A 27,005-nucleotide genomic window follows, 5' to 3' on the forward strand; every position below is an offset into this window, starting at 1 on the left:
CTTAAAAATGGCTTTTAAGGAACCCGAAGGTTCATTGCCGCCCTCACATAAGTCCGCTATCGGTCCCTATCCTAGCAAAATTTATCCTGTTCCAATCATCACATTCCATCTCCCTCAAATCTAGTTTAATAATATCCTTCCATCTACGTCTTGGTCTTTCCCCTTAGGTCTTCCAACTAACACTATATGCATTTCTAGATTCATCCACACGTGCTACATGTCCTGCCCATCTCAAACATCTGGTTTTAATGTTCCTAATTATGTTAGATGAAGAATATAATGCGTGCAGTTCTACGTTGTGTAACTTTCTCCATTAGCCTGTAACTTCAACCTCTGCTTCTCTCTCAAAGTGAGAGTCCAAGTTTTACAACAAATATTTTAAAATTGTAGGAAACAACTCTGAGATAAAAATATATTGACCGTAGTTGCTTACATTTAGCTCAAAGCGTTCTTAGTTGGTAATCCATCTCTTTGAAACAGGAAGTCTATCTCTTAAATGAACGACTGTAATTTCAACAATCACATCTTCCGTTTCCTGCTGCATTTGTTTTATTCTCTCAAGAAATCTTATATATTCGAATGGTGAATGCCTATCATCTTGCCCACCTTGGAATGGAAGTCTTATACCATGTTATTTGTTCTTTGTTTTCCTGTTAGAACGTGTTAATATACCGTCCACATTGGCGGAGGAGATATGGAAAGGACTGCACGTCTCCTATCTCGTATTGGTCTTCCATGGATGAATTCGGTTTCCTTGTATAAAGTAAAATCGATTATTGCTTCTTCAAATTCATGCATCAAATAATAAAATGTTTCTTGCAAGTCATCCACAGGTACAAAAGGCAGGCCCATGAAATCTACTAAGTTTTATAATAGTCTTATTGCTTTTCAAAGATACCTCCCTTAGTAATTTGTGTACAATTCGCCACCGTCACAACCCGTGGTTTATACAGGGTGGAATTGAAATATCCTTGCAGATTTTCAGAGCGAATAGCTCAAGCTGTACGGAACAAATAACTGTAATGTCATATGGTGGCAAGTTCATAATTTTTTTTTTACAGAAAAAGAATTTCCCCAAATGTTTAACAACCTCTTATTCGATAACTATTGCGAGTAGAATCATGATTTTTGTACATATCGACAGGAAATGTAATAAATAACAATTTATCCCTCTGGCGTATTTAAATAGCGTGAACGGTTTTCGTGTAAATTTAATTTAAAAAATCTCTAATTTCCAGACACTGCACATGCGAGTCTGTTGCAACGTTGAGTCAGAGAGCAGCTCACCTAACGAGACACACAAAGTTAGTTAACCTCTTACATCTGTATCGCGAGTAGAGTGTGTTAGCGGCGATGTTGCCGGAATGCTGAAGCTTCAAACTTAATTTTCTAATTAAAGTGCATTTGATCACAAAACGTAATATAGGTTTTCTATTCATTTAAGTATACCTTATCGTCCCTTTCAATCTGCAACGTTATTTCACTTCCACCCTGTATATAACTGAAAGAGGTCCTAAGTGTAAACATCTGCAATCTCAAAATCACATACTGTACTTTGAAGATGATGATGTTGTTGTTTAGTCAACTGTGCGAAAACATATGAACATCACAGGTAATACCAACATGGCGCCACTTATGAGACAACTACGCCATGAGAAAGTGAGGTAGGGTTGCCAATTCCTTTCCCCCTCCACTGGATACACGCCGATTAGCTACATATTACACTAATCAGACTATAGATTCATAAAAACAATTGTTTTTCCTCTAACAAATATCGTCAAGTGAGACGCACTGTCTGATAATAGATTTACATATCAGCCAGGATATCAATCAGAGGTACTTGAAGATGTAACACTATGGTTCTATACTACAAAGTTGTTCAGTTCTCCGTTATATTGTCTCGTAAGTTCTTTCATTTTTCCTGCTACTCAAATGCATAAACTAAAGAGAGCACATGATCCATGCAAATGTCATGGGTAGTATAAAGCTTCAAAAAACTCTCTTGGTGCGGCGCAGAAGTTTCCATCAGAAAAAAGAAATGTGATATAATTGTGATATTTCCAAAGGTGTTAAATATTACTTCATGGCTGGGATAATTTATTCCGCTGTCATGTAGCAGGAAATGTACATTGCAATCAGTCATATTATATAGATGATTGATAACAATTTCCTTCGAAGTTCTTGGTACTGCTTGTCTGGTTTATTTAATTATTTTATTTTTGACATTTCTACAGAATTGATAAGTACAAAAGTACAAAAAGGTAAAATTAATATTGGATAAAGGACTGAATAAAATTCTGGGCAAAAGCATTGAACGAAACTTCCTATAACAGAAAGTCATACTCTCTAAAACAGAAAGAATTACTCTCGTAGTGAATAATTAAACCTTCCATTTACAGTGTGGGACTCACCTCACCGGCCGTGGCCGGACGAGAACATGACAGGGAAGCTGGTAGTACGGATGTATGGAACAGATAAGAGGTGCTGACAGGCTGAAGGTCTGACCATTCAGCTACCGCAGGGGTTAATACAGGTATAGTGATTCGTTAATGTTTTTTTGAAGCTTGTACTATAGACGTTATCAGTTCTGGAGTTGGCGAATAGGAGCAGGGTTTCAAGTAGCTTTGGAGTAAGTAACAGTTGATGCATTCCTTTTGCATAACGGGAGAAGAGTTCGTGGTAGAAGAAGATATCAGATGATAGACGACATTAAGATATATGTATCATATGAGGAGACAAAGAGGAAGGCAGAAAATAGAAAAGACTGGAAAATGCTGGGTTTGCAGTAAAAGACCTGCCATTGGGCAGAACACTATGAATGAATGAACTTTTTATTTCGCATCACAGTTTATAACAAAAGAAGTCTTTTTCTGGTAACTGTGTCGAGGTACGATTCAACCTTTCGCCAACACATCGTTTTTTACTGTCAAGGTTTTGAGAAGTTTATTTTTCATTCCTGATCAATATCTTAGTCACGAAATGTGTCCACGTGCAATTTTAACACTTTGAATATGAACAGCTTGTAAAGTAATTTATGAACATGGTACAATTTTTGCTTTAATCAAGGACTTGCCGTCCAACGCTTATCGCGATCGACGCTACTGGCCGCTGGTTAAACAAGGAGCAGCAGATCCCATCGGAGGAAATTATACGTCGAATTAGCATTTAAAATTGCGAGCGGTTTGCATTTGTTAATAAACGGCGAGACCAAATAAAGTGCCTGGATTTGCCACACCAAGCTATCACACAAGTAGCATTAAAAATAAAAACAGTGTACGGATGCTGCCACATTGGAATGAAATTGGAAACCACAACCAAAAATAAAACACTTATTGTACATTCACAAATCCTGCTTTAAATATTTTTAAATGTATAAAGAGAGTCCCCTGACCATTTATATACAGCACTAGTAATGATTATTATAAATTATAATTTATAAGCCTTCTCTCGCATTTGGAACTTATAATGAAATTAAGTAACAAATATTTATAATATAATAATAATAATAATAATAATAATAATAATAATAATAAAAATAATAATAATAATAATAATAATGGTTTATTTTAGCTGGCAGAGTTAAGGTCGTAAGGCTTTCTCTTCCACTCAACCAGCAAAAAGTATACATACATATGTATGAACTTACAAAGAATTCAACAATTTGATATAGATAAGAGTTACATGTATATAAGAGATTATGTACGAATTAAACAGCAAAATACTATGAACTATTAATTAAACAATGAAATACAAACTGTGTAGCAGAATTAAGCTAAAATACAAAGAATGTTAATATATTTCAAATAATGTTACATAATAGAAATAAATTATTATGAGACAATTTTGAAAATACAGCACTATCAGGATGCATGTCTAAAGGAAGAAGTAACAATGTAGTCAGTGATAGTTCAAGTCAGTATGATTGGAGTGAAATACTAAGAAAGTTATCTTTTAAGCTGTATTTAAAAGTGTTTATTGTCTTACAGCCCCTAATACTTTGCGACAAGGAATTCCATTGTCGCTAGGTGGATACTGTAAAAGATGATGAATAACAAGATGCTCTATGAAGAGGTATACTTAGCGTGCCACAGATAAGTGATCTGGTATTTATGTCGTGGTTAGAGTGTAGATAAGAGAAACGAGGTCTCAAAAAAGGTAACACTTAAATGGGTACCGGTAGTGATTGAGTTTACGTTTGTGTGATTATACACAGGATTTTCACACAATTAAATGTGTTTTTAAGTAATTCATTTCTCCATTCAATATTCATTCCGTGTTTTTCAATTAATTCATTAATACATTCACTCATTGTATTTGTTAAATAATCTTCTCCTTCACTCAATTATTCATTCAATGAATTAAGTAACTCATTTCTTTATCATCATTCAGTATATCTGTTAACTAATTCATTTGCTCACTGTAATTCATGAAGTGTGTTTCTCAATTAATGAATACATTCGTTCATTCAAACATTTTTTCAATTAATTTCTTCATTATCATTAATGCAGTGTGTTTCTACAGTTGATTTAACAATTCATTTAGTGTGCTTCTTAATTTGTTAATTTTTTCCTTGTTATTCAATTAGTATGTTCAATAATTCATAATTTATTTGTTCATTTAATAATTCATTCCATGAAAATATGAAGCTACAAATCCAGATGACCAAGGTGACGTCCAGGAAGAAAATTAGACATACATCTCTGGCTTATAAGGAAGGAGTTTGTATCCATGTTCTTCGTCTTATATTGTTTTAAGCGGATGTCTTGTGTCATGCTGAAAACATAATCAGGAATATCTACTGATTCCGTAAGTCTAACATTTTAGACCACACGGGAAGAACGTTCAAAATTATAGATTTTCTGTTTTAGATGTTTCACTATACAGAATAATAACCTCATTAGTCCAAAGAAATTTGAAGAATGTTGATCCAAAGACAATAGTATACAATGCGTCGTGGAACTTTTAACTTGCTGTCCTGTAAAAATAGTGAAACGTGACTTACCAGGTTTTTACTCTGTAGTCTCCAATTTTGTTTACAATCAAAATAATATAGGATGAAACGCGTCAAAAAATGTCAAGTCTTTTGAGGATAAGATAATAATAATAATAATAATAATAATAATAATAATAATAATAATAATAATAATAATACAATTATTATTATTATTATTATTATTATTTATGGCTTTAGAAAAGGAAGATCATATGTAGATCCATTATTTAGTATCAAACTATTGTTAGAAAAAGCAAGAGAATTTAATTTAGAAACCCATATAGCTTTTATTGATTTTGTGAAAGCTTTTGATAAAGTCCGAAGAAACCTTTTATTCGAAATATTACAAAATAAAAATATTCAAAATTTGCTATTACAAAATATAATAGAAATCTACACAGACAGCAAAATAAGTGTCAAAATAACTAACTGTATATCCGAAAGAAAATTATTTAATAATGGAGTTCGACAAGGTTGTCCACTATCACCAACTTTATTTAATATTTATATAAATGAAACTGTTTGAAAATGGGACCAAATCTACACATCAGGAATCAAAATAACCAGTGCTCTAACATTAAATACCTTACTCTATGCCGATGATCAAGTCATAATTTCCAATTCAGAGGTAATTTACAAAGAGGATTATATACATTAAATAAAATATTAAAAGATTTTGGGATGGAAATTTCAGCACAAAAATCAAAAGTAATGGAATTTTTAGAAAAAGACCCAGTCGGAAGTAAGATAATACACAATAACCAATGCCTCGAACAAGTACAAAATTTCAATTATCTGGGTTGTGAGATATCTTATCAAAATGAAAAAGATGTGACCAAGAAAATTACCAAATTTACACAAATTCTAGGAATAATAAACAATACATTAAAAGCTAAATTAGTATAAAAATCTACAAGAATAAAAATATATAATACACTAGCATTACCCTCCCTTTTATACGGAAGCGAGATTTGGATATTAAAGAAAAAAGACATGAACAGAATCAAAGCAACGGAAATGAAATTTTTCAGGAGGACAGCAGGATATACTCTTTTAGACCGAAAAAGGAATGAAGACATTTTAGAACAATTAGAAGTAGAGTCAGTAGAAGAAAAAATCAGCAGACACAAATTAAATTGGCCAGATCATGTAAGAAGAATGGAAAATTCAAGAAACCCAAAAATTATGATGCAGTATAAACCTAGAGGACATCGTCGACCAGGAAGACCTTTTAGAAGACTGCTAGATGGGGCCGAAAAAGGTCTACAGAGGCCTAATTCGTGAAGGATGATGATGATGATGATGATAAACATCAGAACAGCAGTCTAGAATAACGTGAAGTTCTTACTAATTCTAATAGAGCACTTATCCTATGAGAAACACATGTTGCAAGAAAGAGTAATGCTAACTCTTTCTAAATATATTATCATTAAAATAAAACCAATGGGAGGAGAAACAAGATTGAAATTACAGAATATGTAAAGTTTGATATTCAGCAACGCCGGAACCTTGGATACTTCTGTTGATTGTATTCGATCCATCTATCAAAAAGCTGTCAACAAGGACACCGCCTGCAGTGAATGACTCATCTGTAATTAGCAGTTCTTTACTTTATTATGGACACGCAATGAGAGAGGGGAAGGAAATGCATCTCATTTATAAATAAAGAAAATTGGGCGGGTAGGTATAGGCGCGGTTCTTTCATTTATGGTGTGCCCTAATAGACTTGATTCCCAGTTTTGGATACAACACAACTTCTACTTAGATCAAGATAGCATCTTAATGTATATTATAGTACAAACTTCGTCTCGGGGGGAAACGCCTTCATAGTCGGGAAGAAACAGATGTTGGTTACAGTTCGTTCTTCGACTGCACCTTCGTGAAGTAAGGGGCGGTTCGACCAGGAACGGATATAATTATTGTACATTTGTAAGGAAAAAGAAAATAAACTGATTATAGCTAACTTCTGCTGCAATAGGAAATATGTGAATACTCGACAACTGTTACAATGTTAGATTTATGTAAAATAACACCGTATCTCTAAAGTTATAATTTAATCATTCTTTTACTCAAATATAATCTTACCTTAGGCAATATCCGATGGATCGTTTGATGCATAGCGTACCCAGTTTTCGTTTCATTAGAGTGGCTCAATTGAAACGCCGCGTGTGACCCGACAAACATCGATGCGATAATCCGACTCCTGCCAGGCTGGATGAAACGTCAGGTGTCACCGTGGCTCAAGCTTCTTCAATCCTACAAGAAAAAATCGCGTTGAGTTAAATCAGGGGATCGCGGAGGCCATTTCATGAAAACACTCGCTGCTTCCCATTCGTCTTATCCAACATTCTGGAAGCTCCCGACTAAGATAATCACTAACTTCACAATGATAGTGAGAGGTGCTCCATCTTGCTGGTATAGGAAATCATTGGAATGTTCAGTCAATTGCGGCATTAACTAGGATTAGAGCATGTCGAATTAGAATATGCTAATAACTTGTGGCGGCCATAAGAAAAAAGTCTTCCTCCTCAAACTCTTGAAAACTCCAGGCGAAGAGATATCTATCTCTATTTTGTGTGTGTCTGTGTTTTTCGGATGAAGTTTTAATTTATACGGCTTTTTCTGTAAACGTTTTCTTTGCACCTTACACACTGTGCGGTGCGGTAGTCCCAGCTAACGAGAGCCTTTCCGCAAGGCCTTCTAAGGGATACGTTGAAAAGAAATCCGTACACGCTGAACATGCCCGTTGAAAACTGCAGAACGTTCGGTATTTTTCTGTGGGGACAGATAATCAATTGTGACAAATTGGTGATGTCACTTTGTTATCGACTTCCTGGTGGCTGCTTCTTTTCCATATTCAGTTCGAAAAGAGCGCTGAACTTGCAAATTTCGATTTAGCTTCACATTAAATGAAAATTAATTAAATTAGACTAAAAAGCGTTTTATAAAATGTAGGTAGTACCGCAAGCTAGAAAGTTTTCTGGTTCGCATATGCGCAAACAGCGTCTGTTTCATACAAGTATCAATCTAAAGATGATACAATACAATCTGCTTCCATTGAAAAATTTCTAACTCATTGTGTTCGCAGCTATCGTTTAGGAATAAATATACTGTACAATGTTGGAAGGTCTATCTTTCAAGTAATGTGGTTGTACACCCGTATGTTCGCAAAGCTTAATCTCGTTGTGTGTGTTACCTCCCTTCGCGCGTCACCTTTCTAGTTTGTGTATCGTTTAAGAAATGATCGTTGGGAGTAATCATTGATTCAAAATCAATAGATAAGATTCTTGGCTGCCGATTACGGAGTTTAAGGTTATAGGCTGAGGGAGAAGTGTGTCGGTTTCTGAGGATATTACTCTTCGTTGTAATTCTTTTAAATTGCTGTTATCTATGAGAATATCTGTTTGCATGTATCTTCTCTGAATAAATTATAAAATGGTAATTATTATTATTAATTATCATCATCATCATCATTAAAATTATCATCAGTCGGCCTGGGTAGCGCAGTCGGTATAGCGTTGACCTGTACTCGAGGTTACGGGTCCGATCCCGGCCCAGGTCGATGGCATTTAAGTGTGCTTAAATACGACAGGCTCATGTCAGTACATTTACTGGCGTGTAAAAGAACTGAGGGACAAAATTCCGACACACCGGTGACGCCCATATAACCTCGACATTTGCGTCGTTAAGTAAACCATAATTCATATTTTTTTAAATTTTATCATTACCATCTTATTATCATCATTATTATTACTATTACTATCGTCAATATTATCATAATTATTATCATTATTATCATCGTCACCATCATCACCATCATTACCATCAATATTATTATCATATCTTCATCGTCATTATTATCATTATCATTATTATTAGGCAGCTTGCAGTACCCATTCTGCTAACGGTACGGTATTATACATTTAACCTGACACTGTTGTAATGGAAAAATAATTTTATTTAAAAAGTGGTCCTTCATTTGAAACTTATAACAGAAAATTATGATAAAGTCAAAGTTGGCTCAAATTATTTTCTTTTTACATGAGACAAAGTGCATTGCTGATGCTGCATAATAGCGTGTTTTAAGGAGTATTTCAAAGAAATTAAATATTATCAACTTATGAGATTGAGAAGTAGTAGCAAGGTATATGATTAAAATATTTATATAGAGTTAGCTGCTTTTAGGGAAACTTTGCAGGATCGATAATGGACTGTGCCTTAACAATGGGTAAAGGAAGTTCTCGTCTCGTCTTGACAGAGATGAAAAAGCTAGACCAACTTTACAACGCTCTATAGCAGCTTACACTTCTTTGAAAGATCAAACTGGCAGGACAGTGTTGCCAACTCTTCAGTCTAAGGTTATGTTACCTGCTGTAGGAAATTATGGTATTTTAGCATATTTTTAGAAATATTTATATTAAATTATATAAATATGTATTCTGCATTTTATAATAATAATAATAATAATAATAATAATAATAATAATAATAATAATAATAATAAACAATGTACTAATATTTATGGGACATTGTAGTAAATATATATTGCTTAAAATAATTTCGTTTTATTAATCCAAAATGTATGCATATACTATACGTTTCAATGTCACACAAAGGCATATAATGTTATATCCATTATTAATAAACACTATTTTTATTCTCACTTTATGAAACTGGTGTTAACGAAATTGTATTTGGCGAAATGAGGCCTAGGATTCGTTAAGTGATTACTTAATATTCACCTTACAGTTAGGGAAATTCTCGGAAAAATCCAAATCAGTTAATCAGCCGAGTAGGGAATCGAACCACGCCTGAACGTAGCTCCGGACCAGTAGGTAAACGCGCTACCGACTAAACTACGCTGGTTGTTAGCTCATGTTGTCAATTTTTCACTACCGTACTACATTTTGCATGAGAAATCCCTCTGAATTACACTATCCTCGCTTAATTTATCAACACTGTACTGATATACTTACTACCCCTTCTGTCCGTACTCTCCTTTCTTTTCCAAAATGACTTCCCGTTTCGTCGATTCAAAAACTGAAAACAAATATATTGGTAATTGTGTCTCCTTAGTGGTTTGTATTAGTCTATCCCTTGCATATTGATCACAGAGTTAATAGATTCAGTAATAAAATAATCTTTGGGCAAATCGCAATATACCGAATGTAGAAGCTCCGCCCACGACCCCTTCCACTTTTCCCCTACTAGCTCATCAGACACACTACGTGATAGGCAAGTTTTGTGTCGAATGCACATTTTATGTGGGTGGGGATAACTTCTCCTACTGGCGTTCGCTATATTGCGATTTATCCTAATCTTTCATTCATTGCGTCAGTGATCGGCAAACATTACGTCATATAAAATGCAGCCCGCAATACACAGCAAAGAGAAATTTAGGAGGGGAGGATACTCAAACTGCTAGTGATGGCTAAGGGGAGGAAGATCATGCCTTATCCCCTCTGTTCTGCTTCTGTATTAAGAAGTTAACTGGCGAGTTAATAAATGCCAACCACTGCCTTACGGCTATTGGACCCTTGTTCTCTTCTGCAACATAGTATCTACTATTTCATTGAATCCAAAATTAATTTCTTAAACGGAAAAAACTTGCATAGTGTATTTCAAAACACTATATTCTAACATAATATCGCATTTTATTTACACAATTTTCCCTAATAGGCTATTAATCTTTTTATATAAGAAGTGCATTACGTACGTACTGATCTTTTATTATAGGCTATCTCTGCCTTTGTGCAACGCCACAGTTTACGGTTACTGAAAAGAGAAATAGCGAGAGGTTATACAGTAAGATTGTTTAGTCCTGACAGTCGCCGACAACGTGCTTCTGGGTCAGGCGATTCCATTAAGTTACGCCAAAGGATGTTTGGGTTAGTCAGTCGCTTGCATTCAGCGCGATCGGATGTCACGCGTGCGGTAGAGCGGTGTGATTCCAGTACAGTTAAGCTGTCTGTATTTCTTTACTGACAGCTCGCTCTTAGCTCTACTCCGTAGCTCTCCCCACTACTCCTATGACTTCCCCTCTTTCGCGTCGCCAAGCTGTCAGGACTATATAATCGGTCTGTACTAATCTGAGGGAAAGTATCTATAAACTCTCATCTAACCATTCAGACAGGTAATGACCAGAGTTTCGGATTGAAAACAACCAAATAGCTTTTGTTTTGCTTTTTAGTACTCTGACGCCCACAATCAAGATTAGACACTTGAAATTCAAAGGTCAGTCATCGGCAGAGATATAAATATGAATATTTCGATGGTGTTTGGGTAAAAGGAGGTAAGTCATAAAAATAAGTTTTGAGATAAATGAAAATTAAACTTTGGACCCTTACTGGAAATAATTTTCTACACAAATAAAAGACATCAAATCCTAGTATTATTTTGTTCTTTGCACTGGTAGAATTTAACTTGTGTATTCACCTGGAGAACAAAACTCCATTTGCACAGAGAATGACAACCCCCTTTACCCCAACACCATCGATTTATTGTCAATAGTTATTTCATATATCTATATGTAGTAATGGCCCTCACATTTCTGTATATGGTGCCACCAACATATTTATTTACATTCACATCACTATAATTTTAACACTTTTCGTTTAAACAAATTGTGACACCTCGTTCACGTATTAAAATCCAGATTTTTTTCTATGTTTTCTTTAGGAAAAATTGTCATATTCTAAAATTCTCTTGAGTTTGAAATTTGCAGCAAATTGGCCTGGAACCGCCACTGCCATTCACACCATAACATTGAGAGTTGTTAATACTGGTCAATCAGCTTATTCCCTCCATTTTAGTAAAAAGTTGTGGAGTTTGCTACAAGTGTGGAGAAGTTAGATTTATTCCTTGAAAAAAATGAAAATACGTCGAAAGTCAGAATTATGGATGTGAAGTGGCAGATTGTTGGGATGTGGTAGAATGGCTTGAGATAATACCCGACTCCATCTCAAAATTCATTGATCTAAATATATCATTTCTGGAGTAAAGATTTTTTTCCTACAAAAGATATAATTTTTCAGTAAGTTTTCATAACAGAAAAATTGTTATATAATCCACAGTTTGAAAGATAGACGGATCACGTACACAGAGGAATGCGGTCCTAAGGGCTTCAACAATCATCCCACAATAAAAAAGGAGGTCGGCACAATAAGACTTAGGCTGTGGTGGAAGCCTTCGGGCCTTCCTCAAAAAGGAAACAAAATTAGCAATTCTTTGAAATATTTTCGAAGACTAATATTACGTTTACAATACTACGTTTATCTGGTATTCCTTTTTAAGATTTTAATACTCTGCAGGCATCTGGCAATAAAAGTTTCATTTTTCACCGGTTTTTATAAACTCTTAAGGAATAAAAGACGAGCTGGTTAGTGACCTTGCTCAAATGAAACTATAAGGCTTTACTCTTCGTTACAATAGTACTGTAGTTGTTACCTAGGCTATCGTAAATAAAATTGCAATTGTTGTTACCTGAAATTAACATTTCTATATTAATAAAATTGTGTATATTTATTTCTTCGCACCTAGAACATATTAACGGCAAATGCATATAAATTACGATAGGAAGATAAAACTGTGCATAGGTGAAAAGTGGAAATGTATTGTAAAATAGGGTAAACTTTATCATAAAACAAAAACAATTTAATCCATGATATAAGCCCTACACTTACATACTTACAAATGGCTTTTAAGAAACCCGCAGGTTCCTCACATAAGCCCGCCATCGGTCCCTATCCTGTGCACGATTAATCCACTCTCTATCATCATATCCCATCTCCCTCAAATCCATTTTAATATTATCCACCCATTTACATCTCGGCCTCCCCAAAGGTCTTATTCCCTCCGGTCTCCCAACTAACACTCTATATTCATTTCTGGATTCGCCCATACGTGTTACATGCCCTACCCATCTCAAACATCTGGATTTAATGTTCCTAATTATGTCAAGGGAAGAATACAATGCATGCATGCATTCTCCATTCTCCTGTAACTTCATCCCTTTTAGCCCCAAATATTTTCCTAAGAACCTTATTCTCAAACACTCTTAATCTCTGGTCCTCTCCCAAAGTGAGAGTCCAAGTTTCACAACCATAAAGAACAACCGGTAATATAACTGTTTTATAAATTCTGACTTTCAGATTTTTTGACAGCAGATTAGCTGACAAAATCTTCTCAACTGAATAATAACACGCACTTTCCATATTTATTCTGCGTTTAATTTCCCCCCGAGTATCGTTTATATTTGTTACTGTTGCCCGAAGATATTTAAATTTTTCCACCGCCTCGAAAGATAAGTCTCCAATTTTTATATTTCCATTTCGTAGAATATTCTGGTCATATAGTTCGTCTTTTCGGGGTTTACTTCCAAACCTATCGCTTTAATTGCTTCAAGTAAAATTTCCGTGTTTTCCCTAATCATTTGTGGATTTTCTCCTAATATATTCACGTCATCCGCATAGACAAGAAGCTGATGTAACCCGTTCAATTCCAAACCCTCTTTGTTATCCTGAACTTTCTTAATGGCATATTCTAGAGCTAAGTTAAAAAGTATAAGCCCTATTTGTGTCTTAAGTAATAATTAAAGAATGTTTAAGAAATGGAGAAAAATAATGAAATTTAAAAATATTCAGTACATCTGATATCATGGTTTAGAATTTTTATGGTCAAGTTTATCCCAGTTTACGGTAAGGAAAATAGTTCATTCCAGGGGAAATAGATAGGGAGTACGACAAGTGATATACCCTATAATGCTTTCCCTTAGAAATCTTGCCTCCTTCCAAGCAAAAACTGAAATGATAAAGGAACATTCGTGTCTTGGCTCCTCCGATTGTTCTCTCTTAGAGGTGATTTTAAAAGCAAAAGTCGTTGTTGCAAAGATGAATAATTGTGGCGACAATGATGCCTGGCCTCGATTAGTCGACCTAGTCGTGGCGTTTTGCGGGTAAGAATACATTACTGCCGCAGCAGTAAGGAAGTAGTCTGACGTCACGATATGCAGTCAGACAATAAAAAGGAGGTCATTGGCTGATCGCATGCTAGTTTATGGTGTATTGTTATGGTCTGCCCTGAACAAAACCTGCACTAACGTCATTTATTCCGACCAAATTACTTTTACTTCTCGAACATCAATCTTGCTTTCTTAAATTCTATCTTTCTTTCATTATCCTGTTTTTTCTACTTTTTATTTATATTTGCACAATCCTTTCGTATTTGCTGTACATTCCGTTTGAATTACAAAATAAGTTTTTATACGCCTATGGATATACAGTCCCATCCGTTTGGGTAGGGATAATATTAATTTATTACTATAAAGTTATTATGATCGTAGGAAAAATTTCTTGCTGGTTATATTACGATTAAAAGAAGGGAGTTCCATATATGACAATCAACAATGCATAATCTGAAAGGGTAAAATCGTAGATGATTAAAATGGCTACTACAGATCAACAGCGGGCACAATCAACAATGCATCTGAAAGGGCAAATGAAAATCGTTGATGATTAAAATGGCTAGTCCATACCTGTGGAGTAACTGTCAACGCGTCTGGCCGCGAAATCAGGTGGCCCGGGTTCGAATCCCGGTCGGGGCAAGTTACCTGGTTGAGGTTTTTTCCGGGGTTTTCCCTCAACCCAATCCGAGCAAATGCTGGGTAACTTTCGGTGCTGGACCCCGGACTCATTTCACCGGCATTATCACCTTCATTTCATTCAGACGGTAAATAACCTAGATATTGATACAGCGTCATAAAATAACGCAATAAAATTTAAAAAAAAATGGCTACTACAAATCAAGAGAGGGCACAATGTGTTCTTTGGTATGCTAAATTTGAGACTGTTAAAAGGGTTCAAAAGGAATTTCGGCGTGATATTGTGTGCGTAATGTACAGTAATGGCAAAAAAAACCCGGACCGACGGAATAATCAAAGTCCCCGAAATGAACCAGTGCGCATGCCACGTCCGCATTCACAAGATAGCGAGTACTCTATTGAAATTGTTGTAGTTTCGACTGCTGACGTAGCCCATTTCGAAAGCCATTACAAAATAAGCTCGTAAAATGTATGTTCTGGGAATAATAAGTTAATTAAGTAGTAAAATATCGCTGCAATCGAAATGTACTGGGAATAAATTTGAAAACGGAACAAAAAAAAGTTTCCATCCCAGACAGGATTCGAATCACGAAAGTCTGTTATCAGTCTATCGTGGCTCTGGAGTAAACAAGGCTCTGAAATCAGCTACAAGGGTCGGTCCGGATGTTTTGCCACTAGTTTAACAATGGAAGAAGTCCATAATTGTACCTATTTTTAAAAAGGGGGACAAAACCAACTGTGGTAACTTTCGAGGAATATCACTTTTGTTGACATCGTACAAAATTTTGTCCAATATTCTTTTGAGAAGATTAACTCCGTACGTAGATGAAATTATTGGGGATCATCAGTGCGGTTTTCGGCGTAATAGATCGACTATTGATCAGATTTTTTGTATTCGACAGATAATGGAGAAAAAATGGGAGTATAAGGGTACAGTACATCAGTTATTCATAGATTTCAAAAAGGCATATGACTCGGTTAAGAGGGAAGTATTATATGATATTCTTATTGAATTTGGTATTCCCAAGAAACTAGTTCGATTAATTAAAATGTGTCTCAGTGAAACATACAGCAGAGTCCGTATAGGTCAGTTTCTATCTGCTTTTCCAATTCACTGCGGGCTAAAGCAGGGAGATGCACTATCACCTTTACTTTTTAACTTCGCGCTGGAATATGCCATTAGGAAAGTTCAGGATAACAGGCAGGGTTTGGAATTGAACGGGTTACATCAGCTTCTTGTCTATGCGGATGACGTGAATATGTTAGGAGAAAATACACAAACGATTAGGGAAAACACGGAAATTTTTCTTGAAGCAAGTAGAGCGATCGGTTTGGAAGTAAATCCCGAAAAGACAAAGTATATGATTATGTCTCGTGACCAGAATATTGTACGAAATGGAAATATAAAAATTGGAGATTTATCCTTCGAAGAGGTGGAAAAATTCAAATATCTTGGAGCAACAGTAACAAATATTAATGACATTCGGGAGGAAATTAAACGCAGAATAAATATGGGAAATGCGTGTTATTATTCGGTTGAGAAGCTCTTATCATCCAGTCTGCTGTCCAAAAATCTGAAAGTTGGAATTTATAAAACAGTTATATTACCGGTTCTTCTGTATGGTTATGAAACTTGGACTCTCACTCTGAGAGAGGAACATAGGTTCAGGGTGTTTGAGAATAAGGTGCTTGGGAAAATTTTTGGGGCTAAGCAGGATGAAGTTACAGGAGAATGGAGAAAGTTACACAACACAGAACTGCACGCATTGTATTCTTCACCTGACATAATTAGGAACATTAAATCCAGACGTTTGAGATGGGCAGGGCATGTAGCACGTATGGGCGAATCCAGAAATGCATATAGAGTGTTAGTTGGGAGACTTCAGGGAAAAAGACCTTTAGGGAGGCCGAGACGTAGATGGGAGGATAATATTAAAATGGATTTGAGGGAGGTGGGGTATGATGATAGAGACTGGATTAATCTTGCACAGGATAGGGACCGCTGGCGGGCTTATGTGAGGGCGGCAATGAACCTTCGGGTTCCTTAAAAGCCATTTGTAAGTAAGTAAGTAAGTTTACCTAAATAGGATTCCATAATATCGTGGTATAGAACATCCGTAGAAACAGGTTCTGTGTTTAAAAAAGAACATGCAGGAGGTCGCACGCGAAACTCAATACGAGAAGTAGCTATCTCTTGGCTTGGCCCCCAAACTCCCCAGATATAACTCCTGACTACTTCGTGTAGAGTTTTGTTAAAGACATTGTCTATTCACAGAAACCCAGGAACATTGATGATCTGAAAGTAAAAATTACTCAGGCTTTTCAACAAATTACCCCTCTAATGTTACAACGGACATGGGCTGAATTGCATCACCGTTATGAGTTGTGCAGGGTGCGCAATGGGGGTCATGTTGAGCTCTGAGGAATCTCCCATCTTTTAGTGTTGTACGCACAAAGTTTCAACAAATAAAGTTCAGTAGTAAATATTTTACGGTGATTTTATTTTATCCATACCCAAACGGATTACCCTGTAGTAGTAACTCAGATCGTTCCGGCCTCTGCTAACCTGACGTTATGAATTTAATATCTGTTATGCATTTCGGTTATGCATTTCGTAAATGAACACGACGAAGCTCCAGCTACACTTCCCTTCCGAAAGAAACAAATAAAGTATTTCCACTGATCTTAACCCTTAAATTGTTAATGTATCCTATAGGATACAACAGGTTAATAGGCTATATGCTATAATTTTAATAGAACAATAGAAACAAAAAATGGTAGGAAAATCAAAATTTCACATATTATAATATTGCACGACATATATTGCGATAGTTGTTTTCTTTACAGTCCGACACGGTTTAATAAACTAGTGTCAGAAATGAAGTTTTGCCAGTTTAAGGGTCCTCTTGTGACGAGCTCATCATTCTCCGCGAAACCGAATATAATAGTAGTCATGGTTACTATTCAGACACTAAAACAATTTATTCATTTACAATCGAGTTCCAAGAAATGTGAAGAATTTTTTATTTCCTTACACATTTTGCTGGTTCTGTAATCATACTAATCACTAACAAAAACATTCGTTCAGTGGAATAAGACTTATTTTTTTTAGTGTTCGTTTGGTATGTTTCTTGATTTGGTTTGATTCTTGACTTCTTGGCTGGTTTGGTTGCTGTGTTAGTTTGGTGAGCTGGTTGGTTCACAAACATTGATTTTATTGATTTTGTTGGTTAGTTGATTGATTAATTTTCTTGATTATGTTGGTTGGTTGTATTGGTTTTATTGGTTGATTTACTGTACTTCATTAACTTATTTGATTGGTTTCATAGGTTGATTTAATTGCCTATTTTTCATAGAGTTATTTTGTTATATTTGTTGATTGATTTTAATGCCTTCTTTATTGATTTCTTGTCCTTCTTTGTCCTTCTTTGATCGATTGATTTTATTGTCTTTATTAGTTGATTTTATTCTTTAGTTGATTAATTCTGTCCATGTTAAATGATTGGTTTTATTTATTTCGTAGACTGATGATCGCTTTTATTTATTTTGTAAATTGACCGACATTATTGGTTTTGTTGACTGATAAATTTATTTATTTTATTGGTTTCGTTGATTTATAAATTTTACTGAGTTTGCTGATTGATTTATTGATTTTATTGGTTTCGTTGCTCCACAAATTTAATTAATTTTGTAGATTTATTTGGTCATTAATTGAAAAATTAACTGATTTTAATGGTTTTGTTCTTTGAGTAATTTTATTAGTTTCGTTGATTTATTGATTTCATTGGTTGTATTGATTTATATATTTTGTTGCTTTTGTTATTCAATTGATTTTGTTGGTATTTTCATTGATTCATTGATTGATTATGTATGTATTGACTGATTCATATTTTGGTTTTGTTGATTAATTAATTGATAGACTATGATTGTGTTGACTGATTTCTTTTGTTTTTGTTGATTGAATCTATTGGTTTTGTTGACTGATTGATGATTTTATTAGTTTTGTTGGTTTGTTGATCGATTTATTTCGTTGCTATTATTCATTGATTACTTGATACACCAATTTTATTCAAGATTGATTTGTTGAGTTGCTTGATTAGAAGTTAATTGGTTTGGTTGGTTAGTAAAACTTCCGATATGGTCGATGAACGTATACCTGGACTCGAGTAATGCATCTGATATCTAGGCATCTATGAGTTGGAATTCTCTACCCCCGATTATAGGATATCGAATATCTACCAAAGTTGAATTATTCTGACTGTTGAAAAGCGGCAGGACATTTTTTTCCCTCTATCCTATATGAATGCAGACCATATTCAAATCTGCCCAGAATTAAATGGATCAGATATATCTGAGAAATATTGGAAATCTGATAGACGAATGACATCATAGCCAAATGCCAGAGTACCAATCATTTATTATTCTGAAACTCTCTATTGAAGGGTCAGATTCTTTCGTGTGTGTTGTAAATGTATGACATGAAAATCCGGCTTTTCGTTCCTTTCAGTGGAAGCCCTATTAAAGGTTTCTTGTCTTAAATATTCACCATCTTCGGCCGGATTTGGACAAGTAAACTCGAATCTAACAGCAAGAGCAGTAGCCACTTTATTCTTAATGCTTACTACATATCCTTAAGTAAATCAAATTAGATTTCGATTACGATGCATATTCAACTAAGAAAAAATGTAAATTCCAGTTTTCTATATAAGATTTACACAGTCTATATCAGACTAATATGAATGCTATGCTAACCATAATATTTAATGCCAAACTGAGCACTAAACGGATAAGCCTATGACACACATTTATCAAAAGTTTACATAGTTGAGAAAAAAATAACATATTACGGATTCCCACAACTGTAAATTGAACGAGGTTTAAATGTAGGATCAAACTATGAAGAACAAATCGGCTGTGAAGCATGTTTCTCCGAATATGAGCTAGTTAGGTTTCCTTCTCTATTTTCTTTCCACTGTTGCTCCATTATCTCCTTAACATGATCTGACTTCAGAGAGCGTACGTAAGTTAGAAATTGTCACATGAATAATCAACTATCCTAGTTAGAAAAATGAATGTATTTAAAAGCCGTTTGAATTCTAGTAGAGAAATCAAAATTCACGGTAGGCAAACACTACGATTTCCTCTATCTCAATGGGTATATTCTATACTGTTCTAGGATTATTTATTATACAAAATTTCATATCCTTACCAAGAAATATAAAAGTGAAGCACTCCCATAAGACAACTCTTGAACTAATTTATTTTTATTTTATTGCGTTATTTTACGACGCTGTATCAACATCTAGGTTATTTAGCGTCTGAATGAAATGAAGGTGATAATGCCGGTGAAATGAGTCCGGGGTCCAGCACCGAAAGTTACCAACAATTTGCTCGTATTTTTTTTATTTTATTGAGTTATTTTACGACGCTTTATCAACATCTAGGTTATTTAGCGTCTGAATGAAATGAAGGTGATAATGCCGGTGAAATGAGTCCGGGGTCCAGCACCGAAAGTTACCCAGCATTTGCTCGTATTGGGTTGAGGGAAAACCCCAGAAAAAACCTCAACCAGGTAACTTGCCCCGACCGGGATTCGAACCCGGGCCACCTGGTTTCGCGGCCAGACGCGCTGAACGTTACTCCACAGGTGTGGACTGAACTAATTTAATTAATTACTAAAAGATAATGGCGGATGCATGGATCAAATTTCAAAAATGATCTGAAAAATAGGCATCGGTACAGTAATACAGATACTAACTCATAAATAATGTCGGTTTTGGAACAACATTTTAGTTATTGTGTGTTGTGACAAGAAATTAATCTAATCTTCAGAGCAAAGTACATTAGATTCTATGAGCTTGAGGTACCTTTTAGCGAGGATTGTTATCCCGCTACGATACTATGCGAAGAATTGGATGATACCCATTTCAACGACTTCCAAATTCCGAAAATTTCTTTAACGCAGGGAGTGGGCTATGGATAAAAAAAAATCCGTAATCTGAAGGCGCAAGAACAGGACTGTAATACGTCAGGGAGTGGCCCATGGATCGAAAAAGATAGTAATCTGAAGGCGCAAGATCAGGACTATATGTTAGGGAGTGGGCCATGGATCGAAAAAGATGGTAATCTGATGGCGCAAGATCAGGACTAAGTTAGAGAGTGAGCCATGGATCGAAAAAGATGGTACTCTGAAGGCGCAAGATCAGGACTAAGTTAGGGAGTGGGGCATGGGTCGAAAAAGATGGTAATCTGAAGGCGCAAGATCAGGACTATGTTAGGGAGTGGGCGATGGATCGAAAAAGATGGTAATCTGAAGGCGCAAGATCAGGACTATGTTAGGGAGTGGGCCATGGATCGAAAAAGATGGTAATCTGAAAGCGCAAGATCAGGACTGTGTTAGGGAGTGGGGCATGGATCGAAAAAGATGGTAATCTGAAGGCGCAAGATCAGGACTATGTTAGGGAGTGGGCCATGGATCGAAAAAGATGGTAATCTGAAAGCGCAAGATCTGGATTATATGTTAGGGAGTGGGCCATGGATCGAAAAAGATGGTAATCTGAAGGCGCAAGATCAGGATTATATGTTAGGGAGTGGGCCATGGATCGGGAAAGATGGTAATCTGAAAGCGCAAGATCAGGACTATATGTTAGGGAGTGGGCCATGGATCGGAATAGATGGTAATCTGAAGGCGCAAGATCAAGACTATATGCTAGGGAGTGGGCCATGGATCGGAATAGATGGTAATCTGAAGGCGCAAGATCAGGACTATATGTTAGGGAGTGGGCCATGGATCGAAAAAGATGGTAATCTGATGGCGCAAGATCAGGACTATGTTAGGGAGTGGGCCATGGATCGAAAAAGATGGTACTCTGAAGGCGCAAGATCAGGACTAAGTTAGGGAGTGGGGCATGGGTCGAAAAAGATGGTAATCTGAAGGCGCAAGATCAGGACTATGTTAGGGAGTGGGCGATGGATCGAAAAAGATGGTAATCTGAAGGCGCAAGATCAGGACTATGTTAGGGAGTGGGCCATGGATCGAAAAAGATGGTAATCTGAAAGCGCAAGATCAGGACTATGTTAGGGAGTGGGGCATGGATCGAAAAAGATGGTAATCTGAAGGCGCAAGATCAGGACTATGCTAGGGAGTGGGCGATGGATCGAAAAAGATGGTAATCTGAAGGCGCAAGATCAGGACTATGTTAGGGAGTGGGCCATGGATCGAAAAAGATGGTAATCTGAAGGCGCAAGATCAGGACTATGTTAGGGAGTGGGCCATGGATCGAAAAAGATGGTAATCTGAAGGCGCAAGATCAGGACTATGTTAGGGAGTGGGCCATGGATCGAAAAAGATGGTAATCTGAAGGCGCAAGATCAGGACTATGTTAGGGAGTGGGCCATGGATCGAAAAAGATGGTAATCTGAAGCGCAAGATCAGGACTATATGTTAGGGAGTGAGCCATGGATCGAAAAAGATGGTAATCTGAAGGCGCAAGATCAGGACTATGTTAGGGAGTGGGCCATTGATCGAAAAAGATGGTAACCTGATGGCGCAAGATCAGGACTATGTTAGAGAGTGGGCCATGGATCGAAAAAGATGGTAATCTGAAGGCGCAAGATCAGGACTATATGTTAGGGAGTGGGCCATGGATCGGAAAAGATGGTAATCTGAAGGCGCAAGATCAGGACTATGTTAGAGAGTGAGCCATGGATCGAAAAAGATGGTAATCTGAAGGCGCAAGATCAGGACTATTTGTTAGGGAGTGGGCCATGGATCGGAAAAGATGGTAATCTGAAGGCGCAAGATCAGGACTATATGTTAGGGAGTGGGCCATGGATGGGAAAAGTTGGTAATCTGAAGGCGCAAGATCAGGGCTATGTTAGAGAGTGAGCCATGAATCGAAAAAGATGGTAATATGAAGGCGCAAGATCAGGACTATATGTTAGGGAGTGGGCCATGGATCGGAAAGATGGTAATCTGAAGGCGCAAGATCAGGACTATATGTCAGGGAGTGGGCCATGGATAGAAAGAGATGGTAATCTGAAGGTGCAAGATTAGAGTTAGGCCTAAGTGTCGGGTGTGATAACAGATTCTTCCCAATTCCTGGATTTTTCCCATGGTTGTTCGAGTAGTATGTTATCTCGCATTGTTCTATTGCAAGATAATTCTATTTCGATTAACTAATGCCGGAATAGTTCTCTCAAAACTCCATGAACTCGTTCTAACTATTGAGAATAGAAATCCGAATAGAGTGTACGTCCTTTTCGAGCGAAGTCCCAGTGAATCACACATTCAAAATTCCGCAGACTCATAACATTACTTTGTAGCTTAACCGATTTTGTTTAACGACGACTTAGGCAGGCTGAAAGGGTTCAAGCCATTGTTTTGAAGCAATATACTCACTTTTCATCACATGTAACAATTCTCCTGAGAAATCTATCATCCATGAGATTAGCTTAACAATACCGAGATTTAAAACATGCAAAACAAAATATTAATGTTAGATAGAAAGCTTCCCCTTATAATACTGATGACCGTAATATCATAATGTGCCATCTCGCTCTAGTAGAAGTTGATATGTCGTTCTTCCTCCACATATTAATTTTGTCCAACAAATTATGATGACTATTACACTTTTACTACCTCATATTACTTTTGACCAATAAAACGAAAGGAGTCTTTCAACTTGTCATGGGTGCTTATCGCACAATTTTATCACTTCCCTAGCATTTGTTTATTTTGATCACTTTCCTAGTATTTGTTTGTTTTTATCACTTCACTAACATTTGTTTCTTTGTTTGCAAAATTTCAAACTGCAACATTTCAAACTCCAAATTCTTTACGGTACTATAAAACATGCTTTGCGATCGTCATTTGTTTCCCCCATAGATAGTCTACTGAAAATGGCCACTCCGTTCAAAAGTTTTGGGTGAAGGTAATATTAGTGAAATGTAATTTAGTAAGTCAATTAATATCTATTTTATTGTATTAGAATTAGAGTACTTTATTTCTTCTAATCTTTATATACTTTCTTCCGTTTGTATCACTTCCCTACCATTTGTTTCTTTGTTTGCCAGCATTTCAAATTGCAAATTCTTTACTGTTCTATGAAACATGCTTTGTGATCGTCATTTGTTTACCTCATAAACAGTCAACTGAAAATAGCGGCTCCGTTCAAACGTTTTGGTGAAGCTAACATAAGTCAATATTCTGTAGATAGTTTAGCGACATTTTTAAATTGATACCTGTCTACCTGTCTATCTATCTTATTCTGCTCTTCCTCGTTTCATCTGACTTATATGCCACTGCGGACAGTTGAGGGCGAATCACTAGGTATCTTACAAATGCAGGCCTCCCTGGTCATGGAATCGGCACGATGCAGGACCAACAGTGGGACATCACAAATCGATACATTTATATCTTAATGTCGTCTATCATCTGATATCTTCTTCTGCCCCGAACTCTTCTCCCGTTCACCATTCCTTCTAATGTATCATTCAGGTTCTTTTTCTCTTCCTGATCAGTTTCAGCACAATTTTTTCTTCACCCACTCTCCCAACACAGCTTCATTCCTCATTCTGTCTGTCCATTTCACACGCTCCATTCTTCTCTATATCCACATTTCAAATGCTTCGTCGTAATATCCATGTTTCTATCCCATACAATGCCGCACGTCACATAAAGCATTTCACTAGCATATACAGGGTGTTTCCGGGCTAGTGTTACAAACTTTCAGAGATGATGGGGGAAGGGCACATGTATCAATTTGAGATGAGAAAATGATTGAGTCGAAAGTTACAAGCAAAAATAGTTGTGTGGAAATGAAATAATTTTATTCCTCTGTACAACTTATTTATGTATATTTATCTGTACATCTTACACATATTGTATTCATCTGACGTTGATTACGATGTCTACTTACAGTATTCCATTCAGTGCGCTGTCTGAGGGATGGGGACAGGAAACTACACTAAAGCAATGCAGATAGCGTAATGTGTAACGGACATAGTCGGTCCTGATATGCACATCTGTAGACAGCAGTGTATGTGTACAAGTGGCAGTGTCCAATCGATCAGTCCCTGTGAAATGGAGGAGTACACGAGAGCGGAATATCCAGACCTGATTTTCGAATACGGATGGATGAGCCAATGGGAATAGTAAACAAGCTCACAGATTTTATCAGACAAAGTACCCACGTAGGAGACATCCGGCCCATACCATCTGTCCACGACTGTTCCAAAGGTTAAGGGAAGGAGGGCACGTGGTGCCAAATTACAATTCCATTTCCACACAACTATTTTTGCTTATAACGTTCGACTCAGTCATTTCCGGACCAGGGTTCCTTATCTCAAATTGATACATGTGCCCTTCCCCATCATCCCTGAAAGTTTGTAACACTAGCCCGGAAACAACCTGTATATATTTATATTCCTGTAGTATCAAGCTGTATGCCTTCGAAATCTAATTTGTGTTAATTCTATTATTTTATTTCAGTTTTGATTTAGTCAAGATCAATTTTTCTGATTCATGCAACAATAAGGGGACAGCTAAAGTTTGTAAAATTTCAGTCTTGCTCCTTTCTTCATATGTTTAAATTGTTTGTTAGTAATTACACACATATATGTAAATTGATTTAATTTATTTTCCATGACTCTTTGTCTCATATTATGAGAACTTACATAATAACCCAAGTAAATGAAACGCTCCACCTGCCGTAAAATATTTCCATGAAGTTGATGACGATGGTGTTCTCTTAGTAGGTTATTTTACGACGCTTTATCAACATCTTAGGTTATTTAGCGTCTAAATGAGATGAAGGTGATAATGCCGGTGAAATGAGTCCGGGGTCCAACACCGAAAGTTACCCAGCATTTGCTCTTATTGGGTTAAGGGAAAAACTCTGAAAAAACCTCAACCAGGTAACTTACCTCGACCGGGAATCGAACCCGGGCCACCTGGTTTCGCGGCCAGATACGCTGTTACTTCACAGGTGTGGACATGATGTTGGTGGTAGTGGTCGTGATGGTGGTATCAACGATGGAGATATATTAAAGAAAGTAGGAAATATGGGGATTCATAATATTATTGGCCCGCTGCCTTCCATGTGCAGCGATTCCCCTGAAATGCATGTAAGAAGTGTACAAATTGAAAATAGACAAACAGTAAATTGAACCAAGACTAGTTAAAAGGTGCAGTGTCTTAGTTGTTGAGTGTTGAACAATGAAATCCAACTAAAGACAATTAAATTTAGCGACACCTGGAACTATGTGGAATCGATTATTTCCCATTTAAGACAACATACAAATTTCAAAACGACAAGAGAGAACGTCAAGAGGATTTGCAACGGAGAAAACAAACTTTTTAAGACCATCATATGTCACCGCCATTATTGTTATGCGTGCGTTTTAGAAATAACAACAATATATCTATAAATATTTTAACATGAATTTTTTAGAAAACAAAAATACATTTAACACACGTGAATAAAAAGTGACTCAAGGTACACTGATCACCAGATGATTTAAGCACCATTAACAAATTAAGCTAGACCCTCCGCTGTGAGCTCGTCCGCAATAAATCCTATGGACTCGGATCCAATTCCCGTAATGGAAGTTCAGATCTACCTTTTAAAGGGATAGGACTCTTGTCTCTTTTCCTGCTTGTTCTTTGTTTTCTTAAGCTGTGACCTTGAGTCATGCTAATAACATGAACAAAAAGTCTCCATTCTTGTGAATATGTTGGCCCTAAAATTGATTCAGAATCTACAAGAACAATTCCATATCAAATCCTAGTAAAAGAAGCGAGGATTGAATACACTGAACAACAAATTTTTACTTTTTGTCTTGCTCCGAAATAAAAATAGGTGAATATTACTAATATGTGTGTCCTAAATCTGAATTTAAAAACCAAATTGCCCCATCATGTACTATTTTTCGGGGAAAATGATTTGAATTTTTTATGACAAAACTTATTTTCTTTAGTTTTCCACTGCCACTGCTAAAATTACAACACACTATGGATTAAAAATTCCTCATAATACTTGAAAAATATGTATTGGATACAAAAATGATGTTACATAGTTTAAAACACAACAACAATAAAAATATTTCATACGTATAATGAGAAAAATCTCGGAATTTTAACTTATAATTGAAATTATTTTCTGGATGACTCCTGTTTATAACTAGACCCGGGATTGCATTTTACAAAAAACCAACAACAGTCTGCAAGCATGCTGGATGATGATCTTTCTTTATATCGCTTTTCCATTTCAGATATTTATTGATGAAATCTTTCCCCATACTCGTCGTTTACCGCTCCAAAGTTAGGAGGAAAGAAATCCAAATGAGAATATAGAAAGTGTATATTGAGAGACATATTACACTTCATTTTGTCATACACTTAACATGGTTTCCA

The 27,005-nt window shown here is 36.2% G+C and overlaps 1 protein-coding gene across 1 annotated transcript in view; it reads right to left on the reverse strand.

The window, feature by feature from the left end:
- LOC138699976 (uncharacterized) overlaps positions 1-27,005 on the reverse strand; it is a 109,643-nt gene that overhangs the window by 51,665 nt on the left and 30,973 nt on the right. Inside the window, exon 2 of the mRNA XM_069826223.1 lies at positions 7,079-7,249. Coding sequence (XP_069682324.1) covers positions 7,079-7,177 — 99 coding nt within the window. The 5' untranslated portion in view covers positions 7,178-7,249. The remainder of the gene's footprint in view (positions 1-7,078; positions 7,250-27,005) is intronic.

Source organism: Periplaneta americana, chromosome 5, assembly GCF_040183065.1.
Source record: "Periplaneta americana isolate PAMFEO1 chromosome 5, P.americana_PAMFEO1_priV1, whole genome shotgun sequence".
Taxonomy (NCBI): Eukaryota; Metazoa; Arthropoda; class Insecta; order Blattodea; family Blattidae; genus Periplaneta; species Periplaneta americana.